Genomic DNA, 18,173 nt, shown 5'->3' with positions numbered 1-18,173 from the left:
AGAAGAATAGGAACGGTATTTTATAAGATATCAAGATTTCATACAAGTACTTCATTCAATCGCAGCTAGCTAGGTAACCTATTCAGACTTAAGATCATATCCTGACATGCACCCGAGTAGAGCAGTGTTCCTTTTTTTCGGTTTTCTTTCCTTTTCCTTTCCTTTGTGTTTTTCTTTTTCTGTTTCTTTCTTTTTTTGGTTTTTGTGATGTCTGTTCGATTAAACGGAATACGAAGAAACCGCCTTAGCGGCTATTGTTCGCAATGGCATGGACCAGAGATATGAGCATGTCCATATCATGTTGAACAGCCAAAAGAGTACGCTGGGCATCCCGTGCGCCGGCACCGAGGACGTGGGGTACCAGCTGCATGAGCCCCTTCTCAAGGCCTCTTAGGGACCAATTCTCAAGTACGTAGTTCAGCTTCTTCTCAAGACCAAGGATGTCGCCACGGAGAGCAGAAAGCTCCTCCAGCTTGATAGTGGACTGGCAGTTGTTAAACTGGTAGCGCCACTTATTGTTCAACTGCTGGAGACAAGCGAGCTGAACCTCCATATCTCGGATGACCCGGACGCCATCGGTGAAGAGCACCTTGCGTATGTGAATTTTGTCCAGGGCAGACCAGCCAGCTGCTGGAAGGACGTTGGAGCTGATATCATGCAAGCGTTGGATCAATTTCCCTTCACGCGTCGCCCGTGAGCGACGGTTGATTTCGAATACGCTCATCACCTTCCGCCAGCGCCGTTGAAGATTGACAATCATGTCGATCTCATAGCATGTGTATTCTTCGACATTGGACGTCTCTCCTGCCTGATCGGGCTGTACAGATGGTTGTTCCATCGCGTGAGAGACGCGCAGAATATCGTCTAGCGTGCAGAACTTGGCGTTACTCTGGACCATTGGTCGCAGGAATAAGGGGGCAGTTTCTTTGTTGTCAAGCGTAATGACGCAAATCTCATCTTTCTGGTGGTAGACGTCGTATTCACGAATGCAAGTCTGTCGGAACGTCTCATGGCCGACTAGACCGATATGCATGTTCCTTGGAAGATAGGCACGCAGTGTCTTTTTGCATCAGTTAACCAGTCTTTTGGATAGATGCAAGCAAAGGAACATACCTTATGAACCAATGTGGTCATTTCCTTCAGGCCTTTTGGCGGGTTGGGCCAGTTCTGCAGATTAAGAAGCACGGTCGTGAGGAAATCAATGTAGCGACGTCTCATCGCAACCGGCGGTGTATTAAACGGTCCCTTACCTTGGAAGCTAAACTCGGGCGAGTTGGTCGCAGTCTCGATGGTGTCTATAACCCTGCATAGGGTATAGACCATACAAATGAGCAGCTGCGTGCAGTTACGCTTCCCCCTTTCTTTGAAGTGACTTTTTCCTGACGACAGCATGATTGTTGGAAGATGCAAGAGAGCCCAGGACCAGGGTACTACAATTGCATTATCCGGGCTTGACATAGAAAGCTGGAAACTTATTATTAGCTGGAGCTGTTCGCATAAAGCTCAAATAAACGTACAATGTATGTGGCTGCCAGCTCGAGCACACAAATCAATGCATGGAAATGGGTTAGAGAAGATGCAGGGCCCTTGTCGATGCACTGGAGAAACTCTTTGACGGCGTTCGGCTGTGAAAAGTTAGTACATATAGCTTCACAGAGCGAATATGTGTATCTTACAAAGTCGGAACTGCGCCTCTCAACTGCAATGCGAATCCTCTCGGCTGTCTTCAATCCGGCCAGGGGAGCTGCGAGTGGATGATGGGACTTCCTGGTCCCTCCCATGCTGCGTTCGCTTTGAGACATGTTTTGCTCAATCTTACGCACCACTTGTCGATGGAATCGTTGCGCCGTTTGAGGTCCTATCAGTCCCAGTTAATTCTCCATTCGGACTTCTATCTTTGAAACTTGAGGGTGGATTCATCTTACCGAGAGTTTGAGCTTGCTGAACTTTGTCCAAGAAAGAGGTCAGAGTGCAGTAGCTTCTCCACTCGTGGTGCATGCGATGATAAAACAAATCTTCGAGGCAATAGGCAGTTGTCATAAACTCTGGGTTTTTGTACAAAGCGTGCCGCAGTTGTGCAATTGCAAGGGCTGATTGACCCATCGAACTGATGAGCAGCAGCTCCTCTTGGATCTTTTGTACCCAATATCTCCCTGTAGAACATGTTAGATATGAAGAGCAAGCGAAGTTGTATTGACGTGGTTGCTGGGGACCACATTGACTTACTGCGCCCCAGGAAGAGTCTATTGAAGTCCTCCTTGAGGTATTTTCCTCGATAAAGGGGTGTGGCTCTCGCAAAAACCTCAGCGACGGCGAGAAGATACTGAAGAGAGACATTATTAGCTTCAATCAATCAGTTAAATCGGCCTTGGTCACACTCACCTTGAACTTTTGACAAATCATGTCATCCGAAACCTTTTGATGGTCGTATGTGCAGTCATCGGCCTTTGGACAGTGACCTAATTAAATTTGGTTAGCAAGCTTGAAATGTCGAGATTTATGTAACATACCTCTCCAAAGCTGATTGAGACATGGCATCGGGAGGTCCGTTTTCATGCGAGCCATAGCGGTGTCATGGAATAGGGCAAATGCTGCGCTGAATCTATCTTGAACAATAGTTTTCGCATAGTTGAGCATATCCTGCATTGAGGAATCTTCAGGAAGCGCATGAGTTGTGGAATCCATATGTCTCAGAGGGGACCAGTCAAGCAAAATTGACAGTGTGTCTTGCTTCGGATCGGCGAAGATACCAAAAACAAGGGCTAGGCAGTTGTATGAAGACTTGATATTTGCATCGAAATCCTGCAAGAGCCGGCCGACTCGCGAGATCATGTCCATTGGAAGAAGCAATCCGTTAGCTCGATGGAAAATACCTTTCTCAAAGGTGACGGCCTAGACATAGTTAGCTCAGTGATTAAAATTAGAGAGAAATTATAAACTCACATAGAGACAAAAGAAGTCTTTCAGAAGACCGTTCTGCAGCCTCGTTGTTGACATAGAGGCTTTCTCATCATAAATTTCGTCACCAAACTTGTGCAAGTCGCTCCATTGTTTACCCAATTGCTCAAGCCAGGTTGATTGAACAGACCCCAAGATCCTGTCCCGTTCGTAGATAGGAGGAGGCAGATTATTGCGACCATAAAAGACTTCTGCCATGGCGTAGTGGAACATCATCTGAGCAATCTGTTTGTCAGCAGCAGGCAAAAGTCCGAACTGCAGCATTGTGTTCAGAGCTGCAGAGACATCGCCAACTGCCAGCGACAGTTCATAATACTCAAACCATCTCCCACTGGTGTAGAAAAGACCACGCAGCTGGTCCCACATCTCGAACTCTTTGAAGAAAGCCACCTTAGATGCATCTGTTCCGAGCATGTTGATTGTGGCTAGTCTCAAGTTCGCAGAGACTCGTCCCTGTTTGAGTAAAATATTGCATAGTCTTGAGTAACGAAGGAGCGTGGCCTCGTTGAGGTACTCGCGGTTTCTATGAAATGTTAACATTGCCTTGCAACTTATCCCAAGGGCGTTCGGAAAGGGGGTTTGAATCCTGTTCTGCATAGCGTCTTTGTATGAAGGGGAAGAATTTGCGCCATACATACCGGTTGATATAGGGGATGAGCTCATCGAATTGGTCACCGCGGCGCAAAACCTCCACTGCTTGCTCGTATTCGGTGCACAAATGGTAGCACAAGGAGGCTTCTTTGAACATGTTGCCCTTCTCGTAGAATCCTGCAGCCTTTACATACTGACCACGGTTTTCCCAGATTGCTATGGATTGTGTCAATATCTTCTTAACTCGGATTGTGTGTAGAGACAAACCTGCAACTTTGCCAAATTGCCCAAGTACTTCGTAGCAGGATGCGGCCTCATCGATGAAGCCAATTTCAAGGAAAAGTGTGATTGCTTTCTCGAAGCAAGCGGTAGAATTCTCATAATCACCAGCTGCTTTGTAGGCTCTTGCTTCTTGCTCATGTAAACAAGCCTGTGAGCGGGCAATTCCTGGAACATCCTTGGCCTTCTTGTAGCAAAACAATGCCTGAAAATGTTTATTAGCCACAGTTGACCCGAACAATTGCTGATAAGATGAACTCACATCTGCAAAGTTCTTCTGATTCAGCAGATGATTTGCTCGTTTCAGCCATCTTTCAGGGTCCACGGAGCCTCCAGCTCGCAGGACTTTGACCTTTTCAGCAACCTGTCACAATTTTAGCATAAAGCATTTCTAAATCAGAACAAATCTCACATTCGGGTCTTTTTGCTTGACCAACTCCGCGAGTTCGATGCTGCCACTTTTCGAGAGGGCTTGAAGAATGGGATCAATGCTCTTCCCCTGGGTTTCCATAAACCAAAGCTGCCTTCGTGCTCGGGTGACGGCGACGTAGAGATGCTATCACTATTTGTAAGTAAAGATTATGATATCTGACACCAAAGAATCTACCTTGAGTTCGGAACAAAGGGCCTAGTTGCCAGCCGTGTTAGAAATCATAATTTGAAAGGTTAATATATCTACCAGGGAGTACTGACAGCGTGCTTTTGAGGGTCAAAGTGTGCCCGCGAAGAAGTGGCAATCATGTGTAGGCAACGGTAGCTGCTGCCCAGCTCACTGCTGCCGAAGAAGTCATAGATCAATACGTCGTCAAACTCCATGCCCTTACTCTCAAGAACAGTGAGCACGAGAGCAATTTCGCCGATCTGAGTCTGGAGTTTGTCTTTCGCCAAATCGTCTCTGACGATGATGACTTGCTCAGCGCCAAAATCAGCAACCTGGTCATTGAGCTTGACTAGCCCTATCATCTTGGCGGAGAGGATGGAAGCGTCAAACCCAGCTATGTGAACAAAGTGTCAGTACTCGGATTTCAACGCCTTAGATGAATAACTAACGCACCAAAGATAACGGGCTTGGGTCCTCCAGTCTCGCCAATCTCTGGCTCCAACTTGTCAATGGTCTCAGGGAACCCTATACAAAAAGAGTAAGAGGAAGTCCAGTAGAAAAGATGATAAAAAGTGGTCGCACCATTCCACAGCAGTTGCATCACCCATGACGCGAAGCTTAAAATTCCCTGGTGTGAGCGATAGTTCTTTGCCAGGGAGAATTGAACTGGCTTCGCAAGCAGAGGTTGATTCAGCTGCTTAGCAGTGACCTCGTAATGATCATAAAACAAGTCTTTGATCTCTGGGAATCGGAAAACCGAATCCTTCGAGATACACTGAGCGGTATCACCAGCTGTAACGTATTCATGTTAGTCAATAAAACACTCGACTTAAAGAATTCTGAAAGGATCCAAACCGAGATGAATTCCGCGGGCGTCGCTCAGACAACCCAGAAGCAAGACGACGTCAAGACAGCGAAGATCTTGAATTTCTAAACAGAAAGTTAGCAAGGTTAGACGAGAACGAGAGGAAAAGCGAGTTTTGACATACCATCAACGTAGATCTCCTCGAAACAGCGCCGGACCTGCTGTGCAATCGCAGGATTCTCCTCTAGAGATCTGAGGAGTGAGGTAACGCGATCTAGTTCATCAATCTCTTTGCGTTGTCTCTTCTGCTTTTCGTAGCGTTCAAAGGCCGCAAATACTTTCTGGCGGTCAGCCTCAGAGGCAAAGGCAGGGGAAGCCTTTGCATTCTTGGAGACATATTCAGCACGCCGTAGTGACTTTAATCGCTTTGCAACAATATTGCAGCCCTTAATGACGCCCATGATCTCGGCGAAGAGCAGTTCTGGAGAACAAGAGGCTGGGGCCAGTCCGGATAAACAACCCCAGTACTCAATCTTGAAAATATTGAAGTCAACTACTCGGAGCATGTCCATTTGACGGTCAATGTTCTTCTTCGTCTTGTTGGAGGCGATGTCGTGTAAAAAATCTTTCCGATCCGCCATCCTAAGCTATGTTAGTGGCTTGGAAAACAGCGAAAATACATTGTTCAAACCTGAGTGTGTTCTCCATGAAGTCGAGGAAGGCCTCATAAGTGCAAATGACCGGGAAGTTCCCACGACGCAAAGCAAAGAATGAAGTAGGCTTTGGATCAAAATCCTGATCTGGAGGTTTTGATGCAGCCGTGGCTTGAGTATCAATAAGGGACTTTGCGTAGGTCTGCAACTTCGAAGCCAAGTAAGGCGAGCGGGTCAAGAGGAGCTATATAATCCATCAGATCCCTGTTGCTAACCTGTGAGAGAAAATGGACATACCTGTCGAGCTTGCTGCTCGTCCGAAGCCGACTCCTTCAACATGTGCTTGGCAAGCATCTTGAATAACAAACATGAGGTTTTGCCAGTACCACTCCGTCCCAAGATCAATGTAGAGGTGCTGAAGTGTCTAACAACTTCCGACTCCTGGGCTGAAAGCTCAAATGGAAACTCGTCGTCTTCATGTCCATCGAGAAGGGACTTGAGAAGTGGCTCGGTAAAATTGTAAAACTTGTCTAGGGAATCAACCAGGTCAGCCTGTGGTTCATTCGACGTCAAAGGTGGATTGTGGATGGAGACCGTACTTGACATCCCAATCAAAGCTTGATCTGTGTTAGGGTTGGGATCGGGTGGCTTTGGGTGAGAGCCTTTCACGCTGTCAAATTGATGCGGGATCCAGGTTCCATCGAATTGCTGCATGGGCCGTGTCAAGCAAAGTGCACTGAGCCTAGGGGAGTAGGATGTTTGAATCAAGATAAGCTGATCAATCGCCTTTTCAAGCTGTACATTCAATTAGCATATTGACCGCTTTTTGTAAACCACAACTCACCTCTTGATCCGAGGTTACGATTTGCCAAACTGTAGAAGTTAGTGCATATTATCTCCTCTCTCAGGGGAAAATGCTTACCTTTGATGACATGCTGCTGAATCCACGGAAGCTCATCGTAAAATCCAATATCAATCTGCCATAGGATTGACACAGTCGAATTCACAGTAGCCGCCATGATGGGAACCTGTAGCGCTTTCTTCTGCTTTTTAGATCCCACTGGCCGAGAGAGATTTTTACCTGCCCATTCACCGCTTGCAAGGGCTTTGAGTGCCTCGACCACGGCGGGAAGTGTGTCTAGATTCTGTCAGAGGGTCATGCGCAACACGGCCCACGGATTATGGGTATGCAAAGAGGGTATCAAACCTACCTTCACCAGCTAGCATTCTTGCAGTGTTGAGAGCAGTATCGGAGAGTAACACTTTCCAAAGCCCAATCCGCTTGCCAAAGATATCTTGGACATCATCAAATTGTTTTGAATTCCCAGAGGGCATGTCTGTTTGAACGGCCACCATGAGGGGGGTTAGGCTCCCCTTCAGTCTATCCAGGCACATTCTGCATGGAAAGCTTTCCAATGCCGAGCGCAGGAGCTCTGGGATGATCTTGTTTTGAACCTTTTCACAGGCCAAGGTAATCCCACGAACAGACAATGGTGCAGTTATGTCGAATCGATGTAGGTGTGCAAGAAGTTCGTCTGGAATTTGGAGATCCTTCTTGTGGTCTTTGTTGAGTTGGGATGAATTGGACTTTTTGTCATCCAATTGTAGGACTTTCATTGCCTCCAGCGGAGGCAGGTTTTTTATTGTCACGCGGTTGGGCTCTTCCTCGTGAGACTTCTCGAGGGAGATGAGAGATGTCTCCAATTGAACTGCGATATCCCAACTCCCTGAGATGGTGGTAGTTCCATGGTCTGCGGAACATACATTGCACATGGAGATAACGTTATCACCCACCTGCCGGAGGACAGCAACCGGGAGATTGTTTCCTGATGACATCCATGTTTTCAACACCGCGGAGTATTCCTCGTTAGCCACCAAGTGGTCTAGCAGGCTCTGAGATGCCAGTAGCACCTCCACCACGTCACGCAGGTATTGGGGTTGGGAGGACTGTTTCGTAATAATTGGAAGGGCGGAACCGACAAGCTGAATGAGTTGTGCCGGAGAGAAGATATTGTCATTGATAAATGAGAGGACCATGACCTTGAATATTTCCTCCGCAACGGGACCCGGCAACTGCTTGACTCGAAGTATTTCGAAGGACTTCAGAAGGCGAAAGTGTGTTTGATCTGGGTTGAGGCATAGTTGGTCCCGGACCTTCTCACTTTGCATGGCCGCATTCAGCCGGCTGTAGTACTTGTCAACATTCAGAAGGGCATGATTGTACTCATGCAGTCCAGGTTTTTCCTGCAGCAGGATGGAGGTCCAGGGAGTCTGTACAGACCCCATCCTAGCCTTGGACAGGAAGTTAACTCTGAGCCAACCTAGGGTGAGTTTGGAAATTGGGGCTGGCGTGTGTTCTTTGGACTCTTGCTTCGTCAGGCCGTTGTAGGCTTAGGACTCAACCCGGGTAATACAGGAGTTGAAAGCCCAAACGAGACGACAAGACGAAAGATTGTAGATGAAGGAGAGAAAGAGATCACGATGGATCCGATGGGATAGAAAGAAGCGGGTGGGTTATGGGGGGTGGGAGGGGAGAATAGGAAAAGAGAAGAGAGCTCGAACGGTAAAACAACAAACACGACGCGGCCAACACCACCAAAGCATGATCTTACGGATATCTGCTACAGAATCAACTGGACACTGTATAGGCAATCTATTATTTCCTTGACCTAAGCTGCTCTTTAAAAGCAGCATGTCTATTATGTTCTTTAATGCATCGGTATCAACAAAGACACCGCGCCTTTTGGTGTAATATGAGGCCAAACGTAAGTCCACTGATCTTGGTTTATTGCCCTGGACCAAAACCATATGCCTCAAGTCACTACATGGGCCATTTGATGATGGGAGGACATAAACATGAGCTCCGGTACGTACCTTTTATACTCCGGTTAAACGCCGGTTAAATGCGGCTCCATTCTAGAATGACACATCTACAAAACCATCACCAACCATGATAATATTTTCCCTTAATAAGACATTACTAGCTCCCGTTTGAGTCATGGGAATGTGAATTATCTGTTTGCTGAACCTGGCTTTCCATTTCCAGAGCTTTGCACCATAACGTGGGCTTGCAGGGCTGAGCATCTTGCTTCTCCATGACGGATTGTGGAAAGTCGCTCGTAAATGATCCTGTGACTTGTACACTAGTAGGTCCCATGAGATGCTTCTTCTTTTCACCAAGACAGCATTCCCTAGACTGTCCTGCAAGAGCAGGTGACTATTCTAGTGCCCTTCAGACAATATATGTTGTACCGCAATTGGTTTCGTAGCCTGCCATTATCGCTTCTGGGATCGCTAAGAAGGCCAATGTTCAATCCTTCAATCCCTCTAATTAGTTCTTGTCGATCCTCATATAGCTAATGTTGTCCAACTGTACTCCGTAGAAGACGTGAAGATGGTCCACTTGATGGGTGCCAACTCAATGCTGACTCATCACCATTTCCGCGGGGGATCAACGTCACCCAAAGCTCGTCCGCGGGAAAATAGTTTGTCTTCTTCATACCTCAACGCTGCCTCAACTTCGCGTCATGGCCACGCCAAGGCTCCCATTTTTATATCCGAACTTGATGCGCGCAGTCCGACCATGCGAACCGAGTACATACCGTTCCCTACAATTCCCATACACTCCCAATCGCCGTTTCCATACCAGTCTGCGGCATGAGCGCGAAGCCTACCAGCGGCGCTATGGTCCGGCTGTCGAACGCAGTGTTCCCCCAGCGTCGCGACTAAAGAAAGGTTCCTCTGATAAGGTCCCGGAGGACGTACCAGCGGAGGATGAGAGTCTAAATACCTCTGAGCAGGAGGGAGCTTCTCCGGAGCAGTTACAATCGGACCCACCACCTCAAGACAAGCAGGATGCGGCAAACACCCCTTCCTCCCCAAGACCGAATCCAGATCAGCAAGAATCAATCGAAGAAAAGAAAGATGATCCTCCGACAGATCGGGAACCACACGAAGGGTCTGCAGCAGCAGAGGAAGACAGTCCTGAGCAGGACCAGGCCTCAGCTTCGTCAACATCTACTTCTGGGAGCTCCCCTGAAGGGAATACCGAGTCTTCTCCATTTTCAGGCCAGACACCATTCGATGAAGTCCTTCATATGCCCTCTCCGTCCGTCTACCTAACCCCTTCCGGGGGACCCTCTTCCTCTGACGATCGCCCGCCACATCTATCCCCGGCACCTTATGTACACCATTTCGATACATACTCCTTAGTCCAGGATCTTTCCAAAGGCGGATTTAGCAATGAGCACTCTATTACCATCATGAAGGCCGTGCGAGCCATTCTACAGAATAATCTTGATCTTGCGAACGAGAGCCTGACTTCCAAATCCGACGTCGAAAATGAGGAGTATCTGTTCAAAGCAGCATGCTCTGAGCTTCAGTCATCGCTGCAAACAGCCCGCAACTCGGAAGTGCAACGTCAACGTTCATCACGCACGCAATTGCAGCATGACACGGATATCATTTCGCAGCGTCTCAGCCAGGAACTGGCGGGCATGAGAGATGAAATCAAGGGCATGTTCAACGATCATAAAATGATTACGCGCGAGCAGCAGCGGAGTATCGACACCTCGGTTCAGGAATTAAACTACAAGATCACTGTGTCCCTTAACAGTGATGGAAAGAGCGAGATCGAAGGCCTTCGATGGATTCTGACGCGACGTGCGGCTTCGACCATCGCCATTTGTGCCTGTAAGTGTTTGGCTTTACCTGATTTTGGCGTTCCGTCACTAACTAGCCTGGCAGTCATGATCATTGTTTTCTTGAAGTACGCATCCATTCGGAAGGTCCATGAGCCCACCAAGGTCAAGGAGATCGAGAAACCAGTCGTTACCAAAGAGATCGCGACAGAAACTAGGGAAATCCACGATAACGGTGCAACGACTATCCCGTCAACTTCTGAGACCCACCTAGGTGAACCCCTTGGTTGATCCTCAGCACCTAACGTTCTCTACTTATACATACCAACCACTCGTTGTTTCTTTTCTTTTGTCTCGGCCTGCCTCCATGTATCTATGCACTGGCCCGTGTACAGCGTACAACACTTGTATCACCACAAATAGACCAAATACAGACCCACATGACAAGGATATATATCAATCAATGTAATTTCAGAGATATGATGCCCCCCTCAAAATGGAAGCTGAGAGGATACTAAACGCGAAAACACATCTCCAATCCTCACAAACACCTCAGTTGTCACTCATCCTTAATCCAAGGAACTTCCTCGGGAAGATACTTATAAGCTCTGAAAACAGCATTACTCAAACAATCAAATCCCATCCTCTCCATCTCGCCCAACTCTTCCCTCCCCATAACCCTCTTATAATCCCCCAACTGCGGGACAACAAACTCCCAAACCATCTCCCCACTCTCCAAAACCTCCATAATGCGCCCGTCAGCAGCCTCACAAAGCAACACATTCCCATTCTTCAATTTTTGCGCAGATCCCATAAACGGCGTAAAGAACCCCAGCCCCCCAGTCGACGGATCCTTATATTCCCACTTGACAACCTTCTCCCGGGAAACGACAATCGCTCGCGAAAATGGAACCGCAAGCCCTGGCCTGAAAACCCCATTATCGAAAATGAGTATATCACCCGCGTCATTGATCTGGTGGGCACAGTGCTGCTGACTGACCGTCGGTGCAGATAGGTGCCACAATACTTCACCTGTTACACGACTGATCACGAATACACTGGATGCATTCCGCGACGAGGCGATGATATTCCCCTCAGAGTCAAAGGCAACACTATTTATCAGCGGCCAATGCTCGCGCGGGTAGTGCGGGTGTGCCGCAAAGACTGCAGGGTCAAGATGGTCGATTGCCCGCCATGACCAGAGAAGCTTTGCGCCACCGTTTCCACCACTGCCGTCGAAGTCGGCGGATGAGGAGATGGTAGATGATTCCCACGGTTGGACGAGCTTGATGCAGTCACCGTAGATAATGCCGTTTGGTGCTTCGCTTCCTGGGATGCCGCCTTGCACGCGCGATGCTTCCTCGCTGCTGAGGGGCTCTAGCGTTGTGTAGAGGATGGTGCCGTCTTCGAGATTGTTCTGGTCATGATGGGCCAGCGGGTCCGAGTACTGGCGGATTATGTCGCCGTTTGGGCTTACTTGCATCATCACGCCCCCGCGGTATTTCGCCCACATTGGGAACAGTCGGGGTGCGTCTGGGTGTACGCCGTTGTAGGCTAAGTTTCCGTTTGGGAGGATGCGGGCGTGTCGGCCTGCCCTGTGGGGGAGGGTCCAACGGTGCACTTCTTTGCCTGTTGTTGAGACTAGATGGGCCGTGTTTGAGGTTAGAGGTGCGTATAGCACGTAGCCTGGTGAGACGCGCTGGTCGTCGACTCCTCGGAGGCCGAGACCTCGGCGACGAAACGTGTGCTGTTCCATTTGATCGACTTAGAAATGACTAGGACACGAATTGAAAAGAAGAGGAAATAAATTCAGACGGAGGCGATTTTATATTTGGCGGAAAATTGGGGAAGTGGACATAGCTGTTGTTCTTAGGGCATCCCGGTCCGGCATGCCGCGGTATGCCGCGGGGATAAGCATCAAGTCAGAAACGGTCGATATGGCGTCAGATATGCCCAGGATATGCTTATCAGCTTATTGAGAGCTATGAATGGTCTACTTGGAGAATAGGAGTACGTATTGTAGGTGTAAAATGGGCAAAATAGAGGTATAATAAGAAGGCGTCCCCGGCTGGATCTCACTACCTGACAAGTCCGCTTTACATTTGGAATACCCTATGGAAATGAACAACTACAGTAAATCCATTTACAAGACTCAGTCTGAGCCAGAGTCTGCTCAGTCTGTCCAGCCATGGTATAGAAAATTGTCCATTGAAGAGGGTGGCATTGAACGGATCACCGATGAAGAGCGGCTGCAGAATACAACCAAGTTTTGGAATGCTGCTACTTTCTGGTAAAATAATTCCTCTATTATACATCCAGATACATTAGACTAATACATCGTCTCCATATATAGGTTCAGTGCCAATATGGCTGTGGCTACCCTAAACATCGGCTCCCTAGGAGGCTCACTGGGCCTTTCCTTCTGGGACTGCTTCATCGTCATCCTGGTAGTAAACACAACAAGCGATCTACTTCCAGCATGGACAGCAGTATTTGGATTAACGGGCTTGCGCATGACAACGTTCTCGTGAGTGATTCTTCGCTTTCGTCATTCACACTGAATATCCTAACGAGATATCTGTTCCTAGACGATATTCATTCGGTTATTGGGGCAATATACTCGTTGTCATATTCTCAATGATAGCAACAACAGGCTGGAACGCCATAAACTCCATCTCCGGCGCCGCCGTCCTCAACGCCCTTTCTGACGGCCGGTTCCCTACATGGGCCGGTGTGATTGTTATATGTGTATCGGTGTGGGTGATATGTATCCTGGGTATTAGCTGGATTCACAGGCTAGATACCTTTATCTGGATTCCCCCTTTGATTGTGTGGTGTGTGGTAGCAGGCACGGGTGCGTCTCACTTTACTGGAGATGACCAAGTCGGTCTGAAGGGATCTGATAAGGCTGCCGCTATACTGACCTATGGAGCTTCGATCTTTTCTTTTTCTGTTTCCTGGGTGAACTGTGCCGCGGATTATAATGTGCGCATGCCTAAAGGTACGCCGCAGTGGCATATCTTTAGTGCTACTTATGTGGGCATTTTCGTTCCTACTGTTCTTGTTCAGACCCTTGGAGCTGCATTATATACAGGGACTGTGACTGATGCAGCGTGGAAGGACGCATATACAGCTTCTTCAATTGGGGGTCTTCTCAAGATGGCATTGGAGCCCGCTGGGGGATTCGGTAAGTTCTTGATGGTTCTAGCAGCGTTAAGCTCTATCCCAGTAAGTGGACATGCCATTTGACCATCCTTGTCTTCTTTATATGTTGCTAATTTCTGAAGAACAACATCCCAAATAACTACTCTTTTGCCCTCCACGCACAGAACATGGGGCCATGGGCTATACGTATCCCCCGTGTGGTTCTAGTCACCTTTGGATCCATCGCAGCGGTGATAATTGGCTGCTGTGCCGCTAGATATTTCTCTGATACTCTGCAAACATTGCTTAGTGTCATCGGATATTGGACTGTGATCCATATCACACTGGTCATGGAAGAGCATTTTATTTTTCGGAGGGGATGGAATGGATATGATCTTGATGCCTGGAACAACGTCGCTGGCCTGCCGTTTGGATGGGCAGCCATAGGAGCGTTTTCCTTCGGCTTCCTGGGTGCGGCACTTGGCATGAAGGTGGCATGGTACTCAGGTCCGATTGCATCTTTGATTGGTAGCAGAGGCGCAAATATTGGGCATGAATTGACATTTGCTTTTTCGGGAGTCGCTTTTCCACTGTTTCGGTGGATTGAGAAACGCCGTGGAGGCCGGTGAGCGAAAGTTGAAAGTCATCGCTTTGAGTTATAGGACTTCATATAGGGGTCCAAGTATGGAATGTGTGAAATATATGTGGGAAGCTAGTAGTTGACCTTATCTTTTTTTTTTTGAATTCCAGCACCATCAAAGACATCTGTGGGCAGTTGGATGGTCATTATATCCCGTTTACCGAAGTTCCTCTCGCGTGGAAGTGCGTAATCGCTCGTGCATCCTCATCTCTTCGCATTCTCCTCTTTCATAGCATTCGCTGGGCACCTCCTGGCGCCTTCGTGCGTAAAGTGCTGCACCCCGCGCCGCTGCAAAAGTTGGATCTATTGCGAGTTGAATTTTCGCAGTGGCAGAATCAAGCGAGAGTTCGGACATAGAGTCCCTGAGGGTAGCCAGGAAATGGGGGTGTGTGACGCTCTCACCGGCTAAGAAGATATGCGTGACCGTATATTTGGACTCCCGAGGAAGGATCTGGAGTTGTGAACGGAGGCGATCCAATAACACGGTTCGGCCTCGATCATTCTCGAGAAGACTATCTAGGCCAAGCTCGTAGTCGACGAGTTGCGCCTCAAGACTTGAACTGTGGGGGAAAGCTTCACCACTAGTAAGGTCCATAATACTAGTGTATAAGAGATTGTGGTTGTAGGAAACCACAAAAACGGTAGGTACCGACGAGTCTTCAAATTCGTCCGAGCATTGGAAACGATCCTCGTAGTTGGTGCACAGTCCATAACCGTTCGCTGCATACACAGCATCTCCTTCCACTAAGCGAGAGGCGTAATAAACGCTGTCGCGTACCCATGTGCGTAGACCTAGAATTCGAAGTGCAGCGTTGGTCGTCTCCGCGTCAAGCGACTGGAAACCCGGCTCTGTAACGGCAACCCTATCCAGAGGCTGGAAGATTGTCTTTTCGGTGGCGATTTTCAGTTCTTGGAGCAAGTCACTAATGATCTCGACATCGTCTGCTTTGATCGGTCGGCCTATTTTCATGTTCAGCCAACGCCACCAGTCTCTCCACGGCGACGACCTGCTTGGGAAGAGATATTCCAATAAACGAGATGGAATTGGAATTTCGCGCATGAAATTGAGAGTTGGTTGCGGTGATGGCTTAGATGTAGCCAGGCGTGCCATAAGCTCGAGGTATTCTGGGCTCCCCTGGATCTTGGCAACCTCAACAACAGTTCCATTGTAGTAATGCACCACGGCCGTCCTCGATGCCATCAGATAATTTTCTGGGTGACAAGCAGGGGCCCAATGTACTTACCCATATAGAGGTGTCAGATCGAAGCCAACGCCGGGTGCATCGTGGATCGTCACAGGCAGACATGTATCACACCACGTATGGATACAATCGCCTTCAGCACTCACAAGAGACACGAAGTGTGCCAGGGAGAATACCCACAACAGAAGTCTCATGGTGATGGCGTAGATATAGAATCTCTAGAAAGGGAGGTTGAGAGGACAATATCCCAAACGTCGGGCCAGATCGTTGCCTTCTTAGCGCCGGATTTCGAAGTCACTTTGCACGTACACCGTAGACGTTGGTAAAACAAATACTACGCTTTACTTGATAAGGTTAGACAAATGGGTTAGGAGTCCGAATAGCTTTCATAGGGGTCCTTTTATTTTCCCTTTGAGTAAAGAAAGTTGGATAGAAGTGCATATCCAAATGAACACATCCTAGAGTAAGACATGACCTACTTTTATATCTGATATTTTGAGCCCGATAAAATCATAGTCTGAAAATAGAAGGAGCCCGTAGATCTCTTGGCAGTACTTTTCAAGAAGCTTGCTTTGTGCAGGAAATCACCTTTACGCAGTTGGAGCATCAATCCAAGTCGGTACTGGCCCATGGAAAGCAATAGCGTCGAGGCCTACAAAGGTCAGTATCAGTATGGCATGATAACCATCTGATCGACAACACACGATAAACATATTATTGATTTTGAAACTAGTTGTATACACAGAATATGAATAGGGCAAGAAGCAGGCCCATCAATCAGGCCGCCTTGAACCCTCTGGACTTTGCGGGAAAAGCCCCATATTAGAAAGAAGATCCCAATTCCCATCAGCAGACATCCCCAGCCCAAGAAACTCGGGGAAATAATAATTGAAGTCATTCAGCATCTCGTCGGGTGGTGCATCTGGCGGCGAAGCCTCTACACGAGGTCTAAGCTTCTGATGAACCTTGGCGATAATATTGCCTAGGGTATGTGCCGCGTGGCACGGTAATCCAATGCAGTACAGCCATTGCACGAGATCATGGACCAATGAGTCCAGCTCATCGATGTTATGGGTTGAAGCGACTTGTTCTTGGTACGCAGTTGACAGGCGACAGATGACAATGGCGGCGAATGTTATCATGTGGTAGATGTGATCGGTCAAATGGCGGGTTCGCTCATCTACCGTATCCATGGCTAGTTGGACTATCGCGGTGGAATGGCGGATCATTTCTGAAACGACTGATTCCCTGGCTCGGGCGGATTTGGATTTTAGGGCGTGTTCATATAGAAGGAGGTGGGAGAAGTGGAAGCCCATGGATAAGAATTGCGATCTTGGCTGGTCTGAGTGGGCTGTTAGAAAAGAGAGATAATCATTAAGAGGAGTGGAAACCAACATACCAAGGACGAATTCCCATTTCCTCTTCCATGTCTGTAAAGCTGCGACTGATTTTAATAAATCTACTGACTCATGTATCAAGTGCTCGTAGACAGTCCAGTAGAGATATATTTCAGCAACCATGCGCACTTCGAAGTTAATCGCGTGGTCGGAATCTATGACAGCACGGCATCTTTCAATTTGCCAAGGTTGTAACATAGATCGACGACTGGTACCAACACAGTAATGCATGTGAGCAAGACAAAGATGGTTCCATAAATAGCAACGATCCATAGTTGCCTCGTCCAACCTATTTGGAGGGTGGGACTGGGTTGTGACTACAGTAAATAGCGGACTTGATTGTGAGTGCTGCAGAGCAAAACCGCTCAAAAGCCAGCTATCAATGCTCAAGGGTACTTGGCCCACTGTCGTCGACCACATAGAAAGAATCAGAGCCGCTTGGAAGAACTCAATTGGTTGTGGCGCGACCAAAAGAGTAGTCGAGGCCAAGGAGCGGGCATGTTCGTAGAGCTTAGGAGCAAGGCTCACAGCCAGGTCCTCGGAAGTATGTCGCACAGCGATCAGAGAACAGGCACAAAACAATAAGGGTGATTTTTTTACTCGGCGGAGAAGCTCAGCGGGCTCACAGTCAGGGTCAAAAAGAACCCACCGACCGTAATACTCGAGGAAACTGATGATGGTTATTGATAGCCCGATTTGTAAACGACGGTGCAGCATACATAGTAATTAGCGTAAGTGCAAGATCAGGCGCAATAAGATCATCCAAATCCGCACTCATCGACCGGATGTCGGAAGATGGTTTAGGGCCGGTATCCGTTGCCAGATCGCGAATGACCATGATTGGAGCCGCGGAAGATTCCGTCTCCTTGTATGGCACTTCTGACTCGGCAGTCTGTGCGGTGGAAGGTCTGCTGGTCTCATGGCCTGGGGTCCTTGGAGGGCCCTCTCCAAGTCGATCGAGTAATGCAGCCACAGACCTTTCAAGGCGTTCCAAGCTAGAGGTATATCAGTATATGGGGGCCAGATCGGAGGCATAGATGGGGCCGTGAGCATACCGAACATCCGTACCGGATGCGGGGGCTACAGGTTCCTCATCCGATATACCAATTTGGACAAGCGAACATTGTTGGCGGAGTCGATCACAGCGAAGACAGGCTCGCCCAGGAATACCGGGCTCGTAACATCTGGTTTTTTGCTTCCTGCATGAGGTACATGCCCGCGAGGCACGGCCCCGATCCGGCGGCATTTCGACCTTGAAATCAA

General features: G+C 48.3%; 6 protein-coding genes across 6 annotated transcripts; 2 read left to right on the top strand and 4 right to left on the bottom strand.

The window, feature by feature from the left end:
• Positions 1–244: 244 nt before the first annotated feature.
• Positions 245–8,173, bottom strand: PENARI_c014G04055 (tetratricopeptide repeat protein; the record flags this gene model as incomplete). Its single annotated transcript, XM_022633474.1, has 24 exons — positions 245–1,060; positions 1,114–1,464; positions 1,518–1,625; positions 1,677–1,858; positions 1,926–2,153; positions 2,227–2,323; positions 2,383–2,459; positions 2,511–2,892; positions 2,944–3,481; positions 3,597–3,765; positions 3,817–4,033; positions 4,091–4,192; positions 4,241–4,384; positions 4,436–4,456; positions 4,522–4,823; positions 4,883–4,954; positions 5,012–5,221; positions 5,285–5,359; positions 5,419–5,876; positions 5,926–6,131; positions 6,185–6,682; positions 6,732–6,760; positions 6,810–7,025; positions 7,099–8,173. The coding sequence occupies 24 exons, from the start codon at positions 8,171–8,173 to the stop codon at positions 245–247; spliced, it is 6,573 nt and encodes a 2,190-aa protein (XP_022486650.1).
• Positions 8,174–9,281: 1,108 nt separating this feature from the next.
• On the top strand, positions 9,282–10,818 carry PENARI_c014G04242 (CCDC90 family protein; the record flags this gene model as incomplete). The annotated part of the gene is made up of 3 exons (XM_022633479.1): positions 9,282–9,481; positions 9,537–10,579; positions 10,634–10,818. 3 exons carry the CDS (start codon positions 9,282–9,284, stop codon positions 10,816–10,818), a joined length of 1,428 nt encoding a protein of 475 aa, XP_022486663.1.
• Positions 10,819–11,086: 268 nt separating this feature from the next.
• Positions 11,087–12,283, bottom strand: PENARI_c014G08343 (uncharacterized protein; the record flags this gene model as incomplete). Its single annotated transcript, XM_022633572.1, has 1 exon — positions 11,087–12,283. The coding sequence occupies one exon, from the start codon at positions 12,281–12,283 to the stop codon at positions 11,087–11,089; it is 1,197 nt and encodes a 398-aa protein (XP_022486643.1).
• Positions 12,284–12,641: 358 nt separating this feature from the next.
• Positions 12,642–14,300, top strand: PENARI_c014G01037 (purine-cytosine permease family protein; the record flags this gene model as incomplete). Its single annotated transcript, XM_022633408.1, has 4 exons — positions 12,642–12,817; positions 12,881–13,054; positions 13,116–13,755; positions 13,815–14,300. The coding sequence occupies 4 exons, from the start codon at positions 12,642–12,644 to the stop codon at positions 14,298–14,300; spliced, it is 1,476 nt and encodes a 491-aa protein (XP_022486582.1).
• Positions 14,301–14,468: 168 nt separating this feature from the next.
• PENARI_c014G03158 (uncharacterized protein) lies at positions 14,469–15,707 on the bottom strand (the record flags this gene model as incomplete). Its single annotated transcript, XM_022633458.1, has 2 exons — positions 14,469–15,501; positions 15,556–15,707. The coding sequence occupies 2 exons, from the start codon at positions 15,705–15,707 to the stop codon at positions 14,469–14,471; spliced, it is 1,185 nt and encodes a 394-aa protein (XP_022486513.1).
• Positions 15,708–16,286: 579 nt separating this feature from the next.
• Positions 16,287–18,156, bottom strand: PENARI_c014G07375 (uncharacterized protein; the record flags this gene model as incomplete). Its single annotated transcript, XM_022633554.1, has 5 exons — positions 16,287–16,855; positions 16,913–17,447; positions 17,511–17,580; positions 17,630–17,905; positions 17,966–18,156. 5 exons carry the CDS (start codon positions 18,154–18,156, stop codon positions 16,287–16,289), a joined length of 1,641 nt encoding a protein of 546 aa, XP_022486688.1.
• Positions 18,157–18,173: the final 17 nt, after the last annotated feature.

Source organism: Penicillium arizonense (assembly GCF_001773325.1).
Source record: "Penicillium arizonense strain CBS 141311 chromosome Unknown PENARI_contig014, whole genome shotgun sequence".
Taxonomy (NCBI): domain Eukaryota; kingdom Fungi; phylum Ascomycota; class Eurotiomycetes; order Eurotiales; family Aspergillaceae; genus Penicillium; species Penicillium arizonense.
The sequence above is the reverse complement of the archived record's forward strand: the minus strand, read 5'-3'. Positions and strand labels throughout refer to the sequence as shown.